At 38.6% G+C, this 20,290-nt stretch overlaps 1 protein-coding gene across 8 annotated transcripts in view; it reads right to left on the bottom strand.

Annotated features, from left to right (window-relative positions):
* LOC145670401 (uncharacterized) overlaps positions 1-18,880 on the bottom strand; it is a 48,545-nt gene extending 29,665 nt beyond the window's left edge. The window contains exons 1-2 of one of the 8 annotated variants that reach the window (XM_081739038.1): positions 18,733-18,880; positions 4,874-4,958 (exon numbers count right to left, since the gene is read on the bottom strand). In XM_081739038.1, the coding sequence (XP_081595164.1) occupies positions 4,874-4,958; positions 18,733-18,801 (154 nt within the window). In that variant the 5' untranslated portion in view covers positions 18,802-18,880. Of the gene's footprint in view, positions 1-4,873; positions 5,013-18,606; positions 18,632-18,728 lie in introns of those variants that run through there. The other 7 variants (XM_081739037.1, XM_081739040.1, XM_081739039.1 and 4 more) reach the window with 7 other exon arrangements.
* Between the last annotated feature and the right edge of the window lie 1,410 nt (positions 18,881-20,290).

Here is a 20,290-nt window from a genome sequence, read left to right as displayed (position 1 = left end):
TGATTTCTATGCCAAACTTCACCGATAGCTACCCTGCGCAGACACGCCACAGTCTGGGATGTCGTTAATTTCCCTCGTCTAATTAAACTAAGAAAAGAAATGAAAATACTTAAAGGGACTAGGGGTCGACATCCGGGTACGCGAAAATAAATTTCAATAACTAATTGTTTTGATTCTGTACCCAGTCAGAGCTGTCGCCTCCATGAACATTGTAAGCTAGCCTGAGTAGGTAACGTGAAGAAAAAAAAAATCTCACGGAGTGGTACATTCTATTTTTAAAACCGACCAGAAGATATGATTCACTACAGCCCTGTTGTCTAACTACTATTGTCTTTTCATAATTTATTATTCAATATGTCTAGTCAGCGATTATATGATGCTACCCATTCTATCAGATGGTATTACTATGGTTGATTACTATTATGACACATAAACTACAAAGTATTACCGTAGTCCGACTATATATCGCCCTCCGGTCCGCGTGATATTATGGTGCAGGGGTCAGAACCTGAGATGTTTGTAGTTACACGTATCTATTCAATATCTATATATCAACACGCGGCGAAGTATTCACTGGGCTACTATATATTTAACTATATGGGTGTCCTATATTCTATATTCATTTACTACAATATTCATATACTTGTTAATATTCATATTCACATTAATATTCATTTGCCACGACGCTATATTCTACAAACACCCTGTTTCCTCTATCTACGCCCAGCCTATTTACACATTTCATCATAATACTTTAAAATCTATAATCACTACAAACATTTTCCCATTCCGATCACCGCACGACAACCTCACTCGAACCCAAGACTCTTTTACCACACACACAATACTATGTAATACTTGGTAGCTTTATTAAGAACGAAAGAAAAAAAAATCCTATGTATGTTCACTGAAAATAGAATTATCTGCGATAATGTCTAATGTTTATAAAATTCTGCATCAACAATGAAATTCTACAGCCACGAAGAAAAATGGACATTTAATATATTTTCAAAGCGAAGAACTAGCATCATATCGCCCGACTTCTGTTAAAAATTTACGTATTGTTTATTTATTTAAATATTTAGATTTCTAGACTATGCAGAATGTTGAAACTTTCAGAATATATTAATTTTGGGTCATTTGACCTAACTGTACATTCATATGGGCTGTGAATTATACCTTCTAGGTTTTATTTCGGAAAGAAAGGTCAATTTCATGAAAACTAAATCACTAAGCACCTCGACGGAAGAATGGCGGTTAGTACTGACTTCTGACACTAGGGCTAGCGACGATATAATGAACCCTTGAACAACTGAATGTGACCTTGTACACGGAATTATTATACTATATTACGTTCACTTAATGACGGAGTAATAAAAATTTATCGCATAGTAAATACTACACTGTCCAACACACTCTTTCATCACTTAATTATCACTATCACTGATACTACATTACAAATATACACATACTACTCGAACTACAAGACACATCATGCCACATTCATACTACACACTACATTAATACATGTTATACTAATAAATATACACAGAAATCATTCAGATTTTACCATGTTAAATCGGCTCTATGAAAGGTAACGAAAGGAAAGAAATGAACAGGGCCAACTGGCCCTTATATTTACTAAATCATATTCTTTACTCGACCTATTTAATCGATGCCCTGAGGGGACATATCGGAGTATTAGCTAGCAATAGGACCCCTGCCCTGAAGGGGCAGGAACCCGGAACAAACTACATGTTCAACTCATCCCGCTGGAAGCCGTACTCCCAATTTGGGAGTCAGATAGGAGCCCTTACTGAAATTTACACGTGCATTGTGATTACTGGACTGACTACCACAAAATTAAATACCGCCATGTATGTAATTAAAAAAAAATCACTCACTAACTACATAAACAAATCTATAATGGACAGGTCTTGTAACCCTCAATTAGTAGGAAAATTGGGAGGTAGAAATATGATGGGAAACACTGATCTTCTGAACCGGTTTTGGGAAAAGAAAGACGGAAATCACACTACTGTTGAATCCTGTCCATAGCGATCCGCAGATGAAAACATGGCGTCACTGTTGCACTTACTATTTCAGCTTTTTTAGTCCAGTTTTGACTATGAAATTTAATAGTTTTTTGGCTCCTAGAGACTTCCAACGATTTTAGGTTAAAAAACTCCCAAATATTACCTTGTTTGCAGTTTTCTCACTCCGTTGCGACCTTTTAAGCTCGACGATCGAAATCTGGCTGTTGTCAGCAAGATTTTCCGGCTTGGAATGGAATAATTGCGCCCTAATATCATAGCGTGGGTTTATCATCCAATCAAAACTAAGCATTTTGGCGGTGGGGCTTTGAAACGAATAAAATTTGGTAAAATCTGGATTAAACTAGATTTTTAGAAGGACCTAGGTATCTAAAAGAGAGGTGAAGGGTGGTCCTGAAAATTCTGTCGAATTTTAGATTGGTTATTTGATCTGGAAAGTTCCGTCCAATAGTGGATCTATATTTTCGGATAGCACTGACACCGTAAGAATTGTAATAATCCATTTACATATACATATGCAAGACTTATAACTAATTTAAAATATAAATAAAGGTATTGATTCCCAAAACTATAATTCCTAATGAATTTTTTACAGTTTTTTCATGTTAATTTGAAATAGAATAACAAATAAAATTACGAATTATATGAACAGCCAGAAATTTTTTGTTAAACATCAAGTACAGTCGGTGCAAAAAATTTCGGGCACCCTCCTATTAAAAACATAATTTCATTAGACTGTAATGGCACATTACACCAAGTCGGAGTAAACGAAACTAACGCTCTATGACGTAACATGGGAATCCTGAAATTCTTCACACCACACTTTCAACAATTTTAAAACAAATATATAAGGTACCATCTCTACTTCTAATTTACACGTTAAAAATTAAACAAAAATCAAAAACTCACAATACTCTACATAAATCCGGAAAACCCTCATGCTACACATGCGCACTGAAAATGCTCTGAAGCAATGACAAATGAGGTGTACGTGAGTGGTTTATGCTTACGCCACCACCACAGAAAACACGTATCATACATTAATATTACGTCAATCAACTGCAATAAAAAAAATCTCATTACACAAGATAGGTTAGTTTGCAGTTTAGCATCCCTTTCAGCACAGACGGCATATGAGACGAACTTAACTGCTTAACGTCAGATCCTAACCATAAGACTTTCCACCGACAATTGAACTCAGGTCTTCTACAGCTAAGGTGCGGGCACTAATAGTATGGTGACGAGGAAGTTATATACAAGCGTGTTAACTCTACAATACCAATCAAAACCAGCCGTACTGTAAGTATGCGCTATCTGAAGATCAAATGTTTAGTGGAGCAGAAGAAATAATACAAATATATTATGTAAAGCAGGGCAAAGAGTTTTCTGGCCGTTTCTGATTTGTTAGTTGTATATTTCTTCGAGACATCTGGAACAAAGTTATAAAGAAACACCACTCAAAGTAATAGAACACAAAGAACCATTGTGGTTTCAGACTGCTTAAACTATCATTTATTAACACCATAACTAATTAATGTTGAATATCTTCACAAGAGTAAGTTCACAAAAGAGACTAATAAAACGTCAGATTATCAGTTTTACGTCTCACAGTTATACCAGGTAGGCTAAAGAAAACTGACGCTGACAACAAATGCAATAGTGAAAAAGAAAGTGGGAGGAAACTGAGAAAACCTACTCAAATGATGTTTGTCCAACACAAAGCCCACTTGACGTGAGCTGGGATCAAGCCAAGAATCCAAGCGTCAGAGAGCGCTCTACTACAGCTCCGCGGCACCCAAAACAACTTAATACACAGGACAGTACATTTACTTAGAGTAACTGCTAGTATATTTACTAATTATCTACACTAATGAAATTCACACATATCATGGAACTACTTATTTCACATCCCTCCAAAACCATCCCAATTACAAATTAGGCTTGCTTTGTCCACATGTTCGAAGTGTAGGCGGCTGAGCACGAAAGCAGGTAAGCAGCATACAGATCTACGAACTTATTTTATAACTACAGAGAAATTTCATGGAAACAAAAAGAAAATTGTTTTACGTACTGCTATTCTATGTAGGCTGAAGTTAAATGATTAATGAAAACCTCGAGGAACTCCACGGACAATATTGTCCACAACAAACTCGTGACGTTGGATAGAACCAGAATCACTCGCAACAGAGGTAAAAGCACTACCACTAAATAGGTAAGATAAGCTAGTGAATTATAAATAAGCCTTTATAGTGATCAAAGAAAGGCTGCGTTGTTTTTCTTGAGGTAACTCCCGTTTCCTCTCCCTTCATTATTCCCCTATTATCCATCTCACCATTCATTCTTTAACATCGATCCTAATCGCAGGATATCAAACTCCCTGCAAATAATTAAAAACAATATTCTCGGGCAAATATTCTGGTAAAAGTAGCTATCAGTTTTCTAGAATATACGAAACGAATTTCATACAGAATTTCCCCACTTTCTTAGCTAGGATGGTAAGGAAGTCCTGTACTAAAACTCCGAGGAATGGACTGTCGCATGTACAGTACAATGTTCGAAAGTAATAACATTCGATTTTGTGCGAAGGTGTATGAACAACTTTTATATTAGTAGCTGTATTATTATTCTGCACCGACTGTCTTACCAGCAGGAAGTTAATTCTACAATGGTATTCCTTACCCAAATGACATAGCTATGTTTCTTAATATTCTGTGCTAATTTTCATAGTGTACAAAATCATGAGATTAGGGATTGATTTTAAACACAATAGTAATAAATAATGATAGTAATTAATAAAACAAAATATCTAATTTGCGTACCTTGAAACGTGGAAAGTAACGATTGTAATCCCCAGCTTTCCAATAGAGCTTTGATTTCTCCACAGGAAGATTTGTCCATCTCTTTCTTCTCAAGCAATAATGGGATTATAATAATCAGTTGCAGTATAATACAAACCCACTAAGTTAATCATGAAGATAAAAGAATTTGTATTAAATATTAAATTGAATAAAATAGAATTCATTAGTTACAGACAAAGTTGCATCGAAAATCCCGTAAGTCAGAATCTGCTTGTATTAAATGGTAAATTTAAACGAACTACATTATACTACAGTAATAGTGACATCAAATATGTCATAAGATAACGAGTTCAGTAAAAGTATATATAGGGGGATAGGGGTATAACTGTGGAATTAGAGAAATCCATCTGTACATTTTAAAAATATATACAGGGTGTATCAGAAGCCCTCTACCACTCTAACCTACATGGATGAAGGTTTATTGAATGTGAGTTGGGCGATACACTCTAGACCCAGTGAAATACTTGAGAGTACAGGGTGAGGCATAAGTCTTAACACCCCTGTAGCACAGGAACGACTTGCCGTTCACACTTGATTCATGGTATTGTTCGTGTGGGAAATGGACCATAGTGCACGACATGTTGCCCTGGCGGCCATCTTGAAAGCCGCTATCTTGGATCCAACTGGATTTTTAAATGGGAAAGGGGACATGGGTATTGGCACGATCTCAATCTCAGCGAAACAGTGGTGCAGTCCATTTTCACTTACCGTTATTGATTAAGAAGTTATTGCGTCACAAAGGGTGAAAATTTGGCATTACAGCATATTTTTATCTGTTGTTCCAGGCGATGGAAGATGTCGCTAACAATTCCAGAACGAATCGAGACCGTGGAGAAGAGTTGTGGACGATCTGCCAGGGTGAATGTGGCTGAGTTTAATGCATCCCACCGAAAGGGGAGAACATCTCATACGTAACAGTATTCAAGTTGTTTAAGTTCCATGAGACGGGCTCTGATCGACAAGGATCGTCGTATGGAATCTATAACAGGAATCAGTGATCCGTGCTACGATTGCTGCGTGTGAACAAGTGGCACCCATACAAGCAACAATTCCAGCAGCGGTTAACAGAGGGATCCGAACAGACTGATGCCGTTCGCTGAATGGGCCACAGAAAGGTATGATGAGGACCCCATGTTCCCACAACGTGTTCTTTTCAGTGATGCATTATTTTTCGTTCAAGAAGAGGTCAATGAACAAAAGCATAGATACTAGAGTGACCCAGATTGACACCAAGACAGCAAAGAGATTGGTGGGGAAATGGCTATGGTGTGATGTGGAATCTGGGGGACGCATTATTGGACCGTACTTCATCCACGACACCCTGACTAGTGAGAAATATCGTGATCTGCTCGAGAATGAGGTTTTCCCTGCTCTCTTGAAGGAGGATTGATTTCCCCTCCTTTTCCCAGCAAGACGGGGCTACACCTCGCTATGCGTTATGTTCACGCCAATTGCTCGATAGACAATTTTCGGGACATTGGATAGGCCGACGGGAACCGATAGAGCGGCCACCACGATCTCCAGATCTTGCGCCGCTAGACTTCTTCCTTTGGGACCATCTGAAGAACCTGGTTTATCAAGAACCCATCCGTGATATCCACTATTTGATGCAGCACCTTCTGTAATGTTGTGAAACCGTCGATCCGGACATGCTGTTGCGAGTCAATAAGGATTGGCAGATGCGTCTTGCAGTGCCTTGCTCAAGAAGGACAGCACATAGAACACATGTTGTAATGCCAAATTTTCCCCCTTTGTGACGCAATAACTTTAAGAACGATAGGTGAAAATAAACTACACCACTGTTTTCCTGAGATCGAGCTCGTATCAAATGATACCCCACATGCCCCCTTCCTATTTAAAAATCCAAAATTGGATCCAAGATGGTGGCTTACAAGATGGCCGCCAGGGCAACAATGTCATGCAATATGGTCAATTACCCACCCGAACAACGTATACCATGAACCAAGTGTGAACGCCAACCGTTCGTGTGCTACAGCGGTGTTACCGCCTTATGTCTCGCCCTGTATATCATGCAGACGATCGCCATCTTGGATTCGCTACTTGAATTCCCTAGAACATGAATTGATCAACGTAGGCCAGTTGAATGGCCTGCCCAATTATCAGACCTAACGCCACTTCATTTCTACCTTTGGGGATATGTTAAGTCTATGGTTTGTGCTGTAGACATTTGCAATCTTTGTCATCTGGAACAACGTATCGCAAATTTTACTCGATATTCTGCTTCGTGTCCCAGCAATTGCTCAGCGTGGACATGTGGAACAGGTAAACATATCTTTCAGTTGTCAATAACTTTTCACCAAATTAAGTTATATGAAATTTGATTGCATACTTGACAATCCATACACAATTCTAACTCATGGTCATGTACAGTATCACATTATCCACCTATTGTTAATAATAACACTTTTGAAATCTGGATAGCGGAACAAGATAGCGGCCGCGGCCGTCCGCATGACATACTTCTAAAAGTGTTCCCCTGGACTTAATGTGTATCGCCCATTCCACATTCAATGAAATTATATCCTTATAGATTTTAAAAAGGATGGTAAACTTTTAATACATCCTGTATATTATACAAAATAGTTCTATCAATAGTAAAGTCAAAAACACGTCATATGGTTCGATGTTTCGAAGTAAACCTAATTGGTCCTTCTGAGAAGGACACTTCACTTTTTAAAGTTTAGTATCTTCTTCAGTAGCAAGGGTATATGAGACATGAACCTAGGAATGATAGAACCCGAATCACAATTTTATGTATACTCTACCAGCGAGAATCAAAGCTGTCACCAAGTGTACATACGCGGGCGCAATAACCGTTAAACCAGTAGATAGTGCTATGTGAGGTACCAAAGCCTCAGATGCATATCCGCAGTGATTTACAGTTCATTTTGAATAACGGAAATGGTCTATTAAACGCCATCTTTACACGAGGCTGGATCGAGCCATAGGTGGAGTGGGTCAGTGAGTCGTCGGTCAAGTGGGTGAAGATTTGTGAGTAGATTAGTAGGTCGTGGGTCATCAGGACGTGACCCACTGTGACCCACCACCCACCGTGACCCACCATTATCTTCCTTTTTCATTAGTTTCTATTTATTACCTGAGGTAAGTATAAGTGAAAATGAACTTCAGCCACGTTTGGATATTGATATTTGTAATTGTAATAATAGCAATAGGACTTACTACTTGACATTCGAGACTAGCTGTGCGATTTTAGAAGAGCTGACTATTGGAATAAATATTTATATTTTTAATCACCTGTAATATATGAATTATATACAAATTGAACATCTCTGGAGCCATTGAACTTACTGAGAGCTGAAATTCAGTATATTAACTATTAAACAGAGCGTGTCCTAGCATCTATTGAAATTCTCTTTTAATGGGGATCGGCTACTATAGGTAGGAAATTCGTAGTGGGTTGATATGTAAAAATAATCGAAAACGATCGATATTAGTTGAGAAATAAATTGAGAAACTATTGAAAAACAAAAACTGCAGCGCTCCGCAATCGATATCCATTGCTTTCTATTATACTAATTGCTGAAGCTTATGTTTATTATATTGAGCGTTCAGAGCACTAGGCAATCGAACCATAAAATTGAGAAAACTAGACAATTTTTTTACTTTAAGCTTAATTACATGGACATTTTAAATTTGTACGGCATGCTTAATTATATGGAAAATTTTACTCTGTTTCGTATTTTCCTTTACGTTGGTTTACTTTACCTTGATTTAAGACAACTTTCATTCTATTTTTCACTGAAAAGTATCTAATTCAACAAAGAAATAATTGTATATGATAAATTGAAATTCACCGTATGACCAACACTTCACAATTTTATATCATAAAGGTCCGGTCCATCGGTATTGTAACAGAGCGATACTTCAACGATTGACCAAACAAACTCGTAGAAATTCAAACTTCGATTAGTGAATTTCAAAGGCTTATTTTATTACAAGTGTAATCTTAGTAAAGTCTATGGAAACGAGACTGTGGATTATGAGGCAGAGTTGATGACAATGGGTTTTGGTGAGTGGTTGATCAGAGTGGGTCACGATGGGTGGTGGGTCAACTTTTCATTGACGCACACAATCTCTGGATCGAGCCATTCTTACCACGCACCAACGAGTTCTGTCAGTCTTCGAACGCCTTAATACTCGTATAAGAAAATTTCTATTTTCAAACAGGGTATTGGTAAACTTGACAGGCGAATAGCCTGGCTAACTATAAATTAGATAGCTATGTTGGAATGAATTTGAGCGTGAATTAAAACATGTGTATTTTCACTTTAGGCCGCAACAATGGGCAAGTTAAGCAAGAAGCATGGTATTGTATTTTCTTCCTTTTTACATACATTTAGCACTGTATTATAATGCATCTGAAGTGGACAGATCTTTATATATAGGCTAAACATAAAAGTAAAAGAAATAGCAATAATGTAAATTACACACACAAGGTTAAATTTAGTTACATTTTGCATATTATATCTTAAATTTTGTATGATACCGTCATTAAAATAGTTAAGAGTAATTTTTTATCACTTTGCAGTGTACGTAGAAACCATTATATATATATATATATATATATATATATATATATATATATATATATATATATATATATATATATATATATATATATATATATATATATATACAGATGGTGATCAGAAAAATGGAAACACCTGTAGTTGGCAACACGTCAGGCGCAGTGGAACAGCAGTGTCCAGTGGCTGCAGCAGACGGAGGTAGTGTAAAATGGGAGACCTCTCAGATTTTCAAAGAGGGCAAATTGTTGGTGCGCGGTTATGTGGAGTGAGTGTGACGGCAGTGGCTACTGTGTTAGGTGTGTCGCGTGGGACAGTGTCGGTGATAACGGCCTACACAACACGGAAAAACCACATCGGGGAAGCGGAACAGTGGGCGGAAGAAAATCATGAGTGACAGGTCACGCCGGGTATTAAAGCGCATTGTCACGCAGAACTGTCTTGTGACTGCGGAGCAAGTGACGGAGGAACTCAATCAGCACCTCCCCCACCCTGTTTCGACAATCCCAGTCCGCGGCGAATTACATGACATGAACTTACGGGGTCGTGTTGCACGGGCCAAACCGCTCATCGGGGACCACAACGCTTTCGCACGTCGCAAATGGTGCAGTGACCATGCAACTTGGACCGTTGAGGACTGCAAACGTGTGATATAGTCGGATGAGTCATCCTTCTCCCTATTCCCAACCATGGGCCGTGTTTGTGTGTGGAGAACGCCCAAAGAAGCTTATGATCTGGAGTGTCTCCGCCCAACTGTGAAACATGGCGGCGGCTCGGTGATGCTGTGGGCCGCCATATCATGGTTTTCATTGGGCCACTGGTCACACTTAGCGGACGAATAACTGCCAACTATCATGTCGCAATTTTAGGAGACCACTTGCATCCTATGGTCCGGATGTTGTTCCCGGACAATGACGCCATCTTCCAGGATGATAATGCACCCATTCACACAGCTGGAGTTGTTGCAGCGTGGTTTGAGGAACATCGGGATGAAGTTCAACGCCTCCCCTGGCCCGCCCAATCCCCAGATCTCAACATAATTGAACATCTGTGGTCCGTCTTGGAAACACGACTCCGGCGACGATTTCCACCTCCATCTCCTCTCACAGAACTGGCCGACGCCCTGGACGAGGAATGGTGTAAAATTCCACTTGCTATCATTCACGACCTCTGCCTCCATCCCACGTCGCATCAAGGCTGTTCTGAAGGTGAAAGGTGGCCCGACACCATATTAATCTGGTAAGTTGCAATTTCGTTCAGGTGTTTCCATTTTTCTGGTCACCATCTGTATATTGTAGTGCTAAAGAAAGTAATGGCACTGATTTACTGTAGATCATGTACAATCTTAATGTAATTAGCAATTCATATTCCCTTACCGACCCACCAATATTCGCTGTTCATTTGTTTTCGCTGGTTTTCGAAGTCGTGAGCTGATATAGGACTTACAAATAGGTGTATTTCATTTGATTTATAAATATTATAATCAGAAAGGATCGGAATATATGATTAAGTTGTTGAAAAGGGAAACTCAAAGAGCAAATAAAGATAAGAGAGAATCTTAGTTACATGAAAAGTGAAACATACACCGACCTATGCTTTATCTAGCGTAGGTATTGTTCGGAACCAAAAATGTGGATTTCATATCCATGCAATTAGGTTGAGAGTGGAAGCGATGAAATTACTTGACGCATCCATTAAGATTTCGGAAAGTGCACACTCCTGCGCCGTAGGCGCAAACTCCACGAGCTAATTTTCTGCCTTCGCTCCCTACAATGACCGAAGAGTAACTAAGCTAATCCTCATCCCAACATACCTACTATTTAGTGAGAGGTTACTAATTAGTAAGATTTAAGACATTAAGTGGTGATTTATGCTGAGAAAATTTTATAGTCATATCTCGCATGCCTCCCCTCAGCTTCATCTACACACATATTGCAAACGGAATACAGTAGACTCAAGAATATCCGGGCTAATGTGGCGGAAGGGCAGGCCGGATAACAAAAAAAGCCGAATAGGCCGGAGTACAGTCTACATGAAGCATACCCCAAGAACAATTGACGTATACAGTACCGTACAGTTATAAGCAGGTATAACTGAAGCGTACTGTATTGAGGTCCGTTACACATTGACGAAACAATGAACAAGGAGCAGAACGCCGGTCTTTTCCTGTCACAACCAGTGTTGCCAGACCAGTCAGTTGGAAAAGCAGGAGATTTGAAGGTAAAAAACAGGAGAAAGCAGTAGACACATACAGTGGTGGCGTTTGAATGTAAATCCGGGGGAACAATAAAATTTGCCATTATTAAGAGGGCAGTAGTCCAAACAAGCAATCCAGTATTTACTTCCGATGAAATACGTTGAGCAAATGAAAGTGAAAATTCCCGATTTATATTAATATTATTTGATACAAACATGTGTGAAGTAAAACGTAGTGAAAGAGCAAAGTGGAGTGGGAAAATGTCTTTTCATGCACGTAGCGATAACGTAGCTATATTGTGCGGTCACACGTGACCATGGCGTAAGACGATATCTTGCTGACGATCGCGGAGAAACGATCTAAACCACTCCTCCAGCCCAAGTCCCAATTTAAACAACACTTACTTGTAAATCTTACAGAAAGTCATAAAAACGCTAACAATAATGCATATAGAGAATGACGTACAGTTGTATTCTTTGGATTCATATTATATACAGTAAAGCTCTATAACTATATGCTCTACAAAGCTTTGTATATTATAACAGAGAAATTTCGTCTTTTTACGTGAGGAAACATTGAAAATTCAATATTAATAATAATAATATTTCTTCAACTTCTCGAAGTAAGGAAAAAGCAGGAGATTGTTCACTTTTCATTTTCTTTCGCAGTAGATCAGTAGAACGTAGAAAAAGCAGGAGATCTCCTGCAAAATCAGTAGATCTGGCAACACTGGTCACAACTTGTGTTTTGCACACGACATGTAGGAGGATCGTAGCAAACGCCTGCTTCCAATGCCTTGGCAATGTTGCCAATGCAACGCCTTGCCTTCCTCAATTACGATACAAGAAAACTAGGCTGGATAGTACGGAAGTCGAATAGTCGTGAGCCGGATACTTATGAGTCTACTGCACATGTGAACTTCCTTAATTGGCATAGTTCGTTAAGTCAGTGGTTTTAACCAGTGTGTCCCGAAACTTTAGACATCACGAAGCATTTAGTTAAAATCTATTTGGAGACATTACCAGTTAACGCCTCCAGAAGCATCAACACTTAAGATTTTAGTACTACATAGTCGGTACTTTATAGAAACTTATAGGCTTACACTAATATAGTCTATATTATTAATACAAAATATGCATTTATTCCGTTAACTCCGTGCCGTGTTTCTGACAATAAATTACGGATAGGTTAGGTTAGTTCAAGTTTGGTTTGGTTTAGTTTACTTAGTATGCCTACCTTTGGTTTGATGAGACTGGGCTTATCGGAAATTAACCTAAAAACAAATATATCGTGATGTCGTTGGAGTTTAGTCAAGAAGGTTGCGAACCATTACCTTAAGTAAGCAAAACTTGTAATCGGTTGTGGGAATAGGACACGGTGACGAATTAATTAGATTTCGGAACGAAAATAATCAAAATTAAAAACTGAAAGAAAAAAAATCTCAAAGTCGCGAAGTAAATAAATACACAAGATTGTTGCATCTTGATGATGTAATCCCTCACATTCAGGGACGTAATGAATCTCACACTCAGGGTGGAGTGTATACCTACTAAAAAATTTTTAGCATTGCGTCACTGATTACGATTTCATTTCAACGATCTCCTACAAAACATACTTTATACTCCATTATCTCAATATTCAAAAAAAATATTTTTAATCTGCCTTTTAAAACTAAAATACGTAAATATTAAAAACTCAATTCTGTAAATATACAAGGTAAGTTGGCGAGGGAGACCGGGGTTCGCTTTCTGGTGGGAACAAATGTGATTCAGATTTCATGTTAAAACTGTAGGTCCATATTTCATATAGCCTCGCTGCTAGAACGGACGCTAAACTAAATAAATTCAGAAAATTCTTCTACTACTTTGTGGCATAAAAAAGAGAAAACTATGCTCGTAACATAACCTTAAATGAAATATAAGGGAATGATTTATACTAGCGTCATCAGAGAAAACGCAACCTTCCCAGATGACCTAATGGGTAGCACATGTGACGTTGCACGTGATCCCTGCTTCGATCACTTTCACAATCACTCACTTTCATTAATCATCCGTCACCTTTAGTCTAAAGTGCATAATGCTGGGACATTAAGATAAAAATGATTTAACAAAATACATATAGTGTACATTATAATTACATTACATTACCAATCTTTCGCAATTAATAAACCACAAGTCATTACACAAGCGTTGTTAGTAGTAAGTTTAGCGTCCAATTCAGGTCCGAGGCTATCTGAGACTTGGTTCTAGAGCTTTAACGTGGAATACGCATCACATGAGCTTCCACAAGATCCGAATGAACGGAGAGGGATGAGGAAGATTTCCCGTCTCCAAGTAATTTAATATTTTTCACTCTAAAGATAAACCGTATACAACTCTCAATCTTTGCCGTTACAGGGTACTAGTTTGAAGTGAGGTGATCCTGAACAAATATTGACCTGATAGAGCATTTTCGTATTATGATTTATTACGATATTCGGCAAGGGTAAACACAGCAACAATGTGTTCGTCAGATAACTGCTACTTTTCCTGATGAAGCCCCATCTCAGACAATTTACAGGTGGTTTCAGGAATTCACGTGTGGCCAGCTCAGCCTGACTGATCGGGATTGTGCAGGTCATTGTGCCAAAAAACGTTGCTGCTGTTCGTGAAATTATGAACACTGATCGGCATGTGACTTATCGCGAAATTCAGGAAATCTTAGGCATTGTTATGAGCCAAATACAAATAATATTGCACTATTATTTACGTGTGAAAAAACTTTGCACTCGTTGGATTCCACACAATTTAAGTCGCGCACAAAAGACGCCCGTGTGAAGTGGTGCAAAGTTATAACGAAGTTCAAGTCTGGATCATCTCGGTGTTTAACATTGGAGCAGGTGATGAAACTTGGATTTATACGTAAGAACCGGAAACAAAGCTGTGTGGGTGTTCCGCGAGAACCTAAACCAATCAAACTTGTTCAAGCACACTGTGCCTCCAAACAAACGATTGCATAAATTTCTGATAAATCAGGGCATATCGCAACTGTCCCACTGGAGAATCGCAGAACAGTCAATGCAGAATGGTACACAACCATATGCCTATCAGAAGTACTGAATGTGAGCAAACAGTTCAACCGCCGTATCATTCTGCATCACGACTATACCAGCTCGCACACAGCAGCTACCACAAGTGATTTTCTGGACCAGGAAAGCGAAGTCATGACATCCGGCTTATTTCCCTGATTTAGTTCCCAGTGATTTCTTTTTGTTCCCAACAATAAAGAACATGTTGCGTGAGAAGCGCTTTTGCACCTCCAGAAGAAGCCATCGAGGCATACAAACTGCAGGTTTCACAGATACCAACCTCGGAGTGGCATACCTGTTTCAAGATTTGGTTTTATTGCATAAAAATGCACTGCTACTCAGGGGGAATACTTTCATAAAAAAAAAAAAAAAAAAAAAAAATTGGACTTTGATGTTCTTGCGTTCTATCATTTTCCCGAAACTTTCAGTGCAACCCTCGTATTGCATCAGATATAAATAGCTTTGATTGTATATCTAGAAAAGTCACCCTCTCGTAAGAAGCTTCATTTGAACCCTTCGAGTTACTGCACCTCCCACCTGGATACAGCAGGGTAAACGTACAGTCTCAAGCAGGCCCGAAACCAGCCAAATATGTTTGGAGGGACCATGAATATATGGGGGGGGGGGGGTAAGTCATCAAAACTTCTCTTACAAATATCTAAATTGTGTTTTCCGTATTGAGGTCTGGAGGGGCCACGAAAAGTTTAGGGGGCCAGTTGCCCGCTAGCCCCCCTCTAGTTGCGGGCCTGGTCTAAAAACAAAACACTAGAATGTGCGCAACTGGGGATCAAAACACATTAAACGGAATAGGAGAAATAATTCAAGTGAATCAAAGCTTAGCATAGCGAGTTTTTGCATATTAGTTGCTTTGTTAATACCTAATTCCTTCTAGAAATAGTGAAAAAAAAACTATGAAGAAAAAATAATAACCGAATGAATCTCAAGGAACCGGAATAATTTCCGACTGATTAAACTAGTTATAAATTCTATAACTTACTGTTCCGTTGAAGTTCTCAACTCCAGCAAGTAGCCCTACACAAAAGCCAAACTAGGGAATTAAAAATTAGTTTTCTTTTTTCATGTCGCACAGCTACGACCTTAGGCCAAAAGAGACTGATGATTGATAGAAGTAAACGCGTTTGTGGAAGTAACTTAATTTGTTTCCACCCTCCCACCGAGAATCGAACGAGGAGCCACGTTCCCCAAGGCCACACGGAAATCACTAGACCAGCGGGGAAGACTACTAAAATACAATGTAACAATATATTTAATGTAAAGTAGAAATCAAATTAGTGTAAAGAATTGAGAAGGAATATTATTCTAAATGCCAACAGGGTATATAATTAGTATGCTATTTAACGCAGTTCATCTGAAATGGTGAGCTGTACACACCAATATCACGGAACGATTTTTATGACAGTGCCCTTAAACTATACCAACTAGAGAATTAGACCCAATTATCTTCGTGACATTAGGGAATGCAGGCAGGCGCATTAGCCCAGGTTGGGCACAGCTATAAAGAAAACACATGGAAACAAAGTAAAACATCTTTCAGTTTTACGTCCCGCTTGTAACCAGAGTGTTCTAGAAGGTAAAAACTGGGGGGATGCCCCGGGCTAGATCCGCCACTGCTTGTAACGTAATAAAATGTAATAATACAAGTAGTTGATTGATCAGATCTGGTTATACCGTGAACCACCACTCGTAAAACAACGAAAATACAGTTACCAACTACTATGTGGTCTTCACGTTGCTGTTAGTAACCACATTATATCTTTACTATTACTTATCGATAATAACTGAATGTAACATGCTCTGTCTCATAACATCTATAGCATCTGTCCAAGTTAAAATTCAGTTGTTTTAAGTTTTTACCAGCCACAGAATATGACCCCAGTCCAATCCTACAAGTCTCACTGTGAAAGGTGAAATTAAAACTGCCTGGCATTCGAACCCACGTCAGGCATTTGTTTTAATGTCCGTTGCAGACTCTCGTGGCGGCTTGCGTGCATACCCATGGCTTTCAACTATGGTTTAATAATCAAATCAAGTGCGAAGACAAATACAAATCGCAAACACGCCAACTCTCCATATCAAGTTAACGCAGATGGGAAGGGAGGAATGTATACCTAAATTCCAAATTTATGTATCCAAAATGATGAAAACGTTTTAATTTTGAAAATTACGTTTTCTAGACCAAATATGAACTAACCAGAGATTTCAAGGAACCAGTTCGTCATAAGCTAGAACCATCGCACATCACTAACTATTCAAAATTATATTACTAATTTCTAGTATTTCCAACTACTAAGACAAGGGAATGAGTTAATTTTTGTGGAAGCTAATTTGAGCTCACTTTACTTTCATATATACATACCAATAAGCTAAAAGTTTCAAGAAGGCCTGAAGATGGTCGAAAAGGGTTCTCAAGCCCTCCCCCCTGGCCTACATCTTAGCTACGGACATGACCGTGTTATACTACTCTATGTGAAGATACGTTCCTCTAACATAGGACATTTTTTTCGATTACTTACGTAAAGAAAAAATATTTTATGCAACCTATATACACCTTTGAGTAATTTCAAAATGCTCCAAGATTTCAAATGACTTAATCCAAGAAGTTATGAAATGAGAGCTCGGACCACGGTGACTCAGTGGTAGAGTGGTCACTTCTGACGTCAGGGATTCCTCCCTGTTCAATCCTTGTTCCAAGGTTAAGTTTCATAAACTCCGTCGGTCCAGACCTACTATGTAAGTGAACGGGCAAAAATGCACTTTAAACAGAACATACATTGGAACCAATACTAAACAAAGCCCTGCGGGGTGTGTAACCCCGTTCGCTTGCTGTCACTCGCTTAGTTATATTTTGCTTAGTAACACTGGAGATCTTATATTTGCAGGATTGGGGGAGAAACTAAAAGATACCCAAAATCACTTGTTCTGCTCAAAGTGCACTCTTACCAGTGAACGAAAATTAAGCAAACCTAACCAAAATATATTTATACGTAATTATGCCAGTTTTTTTTTTTTTCCTTTTTAATAGAACCACTGAATCGTAATAAAATAATCACCCTGGCTACTACTAACTAATCTTGACTCGCTATCGCTCACTTGGCCTTACTATGTGAATTCGAATATTGAGCTTTGATAAAGAAAGTAACCATCCTGGGTACCAACTCTCGTTACTTATATGTGCGGACCAGCATTCTAGAACCTTCCCCGTAATTACTGTCAAAGTTGAAAAGCTGTTGGGGCTTAAGGGAATAAATACACTATTCCCAAGTGCTTTGTGATGAACAAACACCATGCCCCTTTTTTCCTCAGAGTTCTCTCGTTTCCTCCCACTTTCGTTATTCCATCATAATCATTCATTTCATAATCAGTCTCCCTCAGCCCCAGTGCATAATCGTGGGACATTAAACGGATATAGTATACATGAAGCTGCATCAGTTCCCGAAGGAGCAGGACGCTCATACTTTTAGGGATTATTCATTATGTACGAACTCACAAAGGGGGTAACAAAGCGACTTTTATTTACTTATCGACTGATACGAAAATAAAAATGAACGTACCTGTACTTTATATCTGCATGTGTAGTGCCCTTATACTTTATCTATGACTATGTGTGTGTGTGTGGGGGGGGCGTTTAACGCATATCGTATGTCGTATGTCTTGCGCACATGGATACTTCTCACTATTGCACTACGAAGAAAATTTATGATATTTCATGTAGAAGTGGTAATAGAACACAGAAGAAACGCAGATAAGGGGGTTCTCATGTATACTATTACCCATTAAACTTTTTTTTTTTTTAATGAAAGATTAACATAGTCTACACAAACTGCTACTTCTACAAACATACCTTCATACATTTACGTAAATAAAAAAACAAACGAGCTTACGGAATCTCGCAGCACTGAGGTGAAAGTAAAACAAAACTAATTGAAATGTAAAATAGTAGATCTTCTAGTGCAGAAAACCAACCTACTTGAAATCCTAGGTGAGTGACCACGATCAAAAACGCTTCCACTCTCCTTCTTATACTAATTTTGCACATCAAATGTCAAGCCAAGACGAAGCTAAGTCACTTCTATGCTACTGAATTCTGGGTAATACAAACATAATGACAACCCGCCCGCTAATGCTACCAATGAAAAAGATCCACCAGTTAGTAACCCCTACGGGCAATTTTACTATTGGGCAATGGAAATAAAAAAAATGCTTTTTACGTCAAGCAACTGATAGCAGACACTGATATATTATTTGTTTTTTCTGTTGTTTTTTTTAAACCTTTCAATACCCACGTATTTTTTCTGTAGTGGGACTGGGTTGTCAGTACACAAGATATACATGGAAAGATACAACACCGAGGCTACATTAGACGTAGATCCGTAGCTTTAATTCAAACCACATTAGAGAGCACGGTGGCTTAGTGGTAGATCGCTTGTCTCTGTGGCGTGAGGTCCCTTGTTCGATCCTCGACCAAGTAAGTTTGGGGTGGGCAACATCGTGTGCGTGGGTTTTCTCGGGGTACTCCTTTTCCTCCAACATTCTCATTCCATCAATTCTTCCCATCCATCATTCACTTGCTTTGTTCATCGTCTCCCTTACCTTAGCGGACATAAGTACGGGACGTTAAACTGAAAGATTTCATTTCAATTCATTTCATTTCATTTTTCAAACCACAGTACCTACCATCGAGAATCAAACCTGGTCCTCTGCATAGGCAGCGAAGTTCTAACTACTTGGCCACGAGGAATCCCATCGATGTATGTTTGGTTTGGTCAACAACATATTTTCCTCCTTTACTTCTTCCTTTAGTGGTTGAATAATAATAATAATAATAATAATAATAATAATAATAATAATAATAATAATAATAATAATAATAATAATAATAATAATAATAATGAGTTCCTTCGTGGTTAAGCGGTTAGCGTACGCGCCTTTGGCGTGAGAGACCCGGATTCGATTCCTGCCGGGAGCTCATGTGGTTCGGATTCCACGATAATCAGTAGGTCCCGACTCATATAGTCTCGCTGCTGAAAGGGACGTTGAACTCAAAATCAACTCAACTCAATAATAGTAATAACATACATCCAGAAATGCTTTAACGGTGGCTGCAAATCGGATGATTAATATGTATGCTTCATGTGCATAAAACAAAACCTAATAGATGACTAGTTAGCTTCCATGGGCACGTTGTACGTTACAGAAGGATCAATATTATAAACGTAATTTGGAAGATGGTATAAATATAAAGAAGAAGACAACAATGTAAGCCTGGTATCTTATGCGTTCATCACAGGGATGATACTGCATTGTAATATACATGGAATATAGGAATAGTCTCTAGTTGTTTTGAGACATCGGAGAACACCAGTATGTGACGTAAAATAAAGTGATAAACAATTCCGCTTTTTTCGCCTGTGATCAGTACTCCAACTAAGATTTTTTTAAAAGAAAAAAAGATACATTGGTACGATGGCGTCAACTGCCGTGTCCCCGTACGAATCCTTCCATTTAACACAATGCTTCTTCACGAG

This window comes from Thermobia domestica, chromosome 14, assembly GCF_964235325.1.
Source record: "Thermobia domestica chromosome 14, izTheDome1.hap1.1, whole genome shotgun sequence".
In the NCBI taxonomy this organism is placed as follows: Eukaryota; Metazoa; Arthropoda; class Insecta; order Zygentoma; family Lepismatidae; genus Thermobia; species Thermobia domestica.
This window is presented reverse-complemented; position numbering and strand designations above follow the sequence as displayed.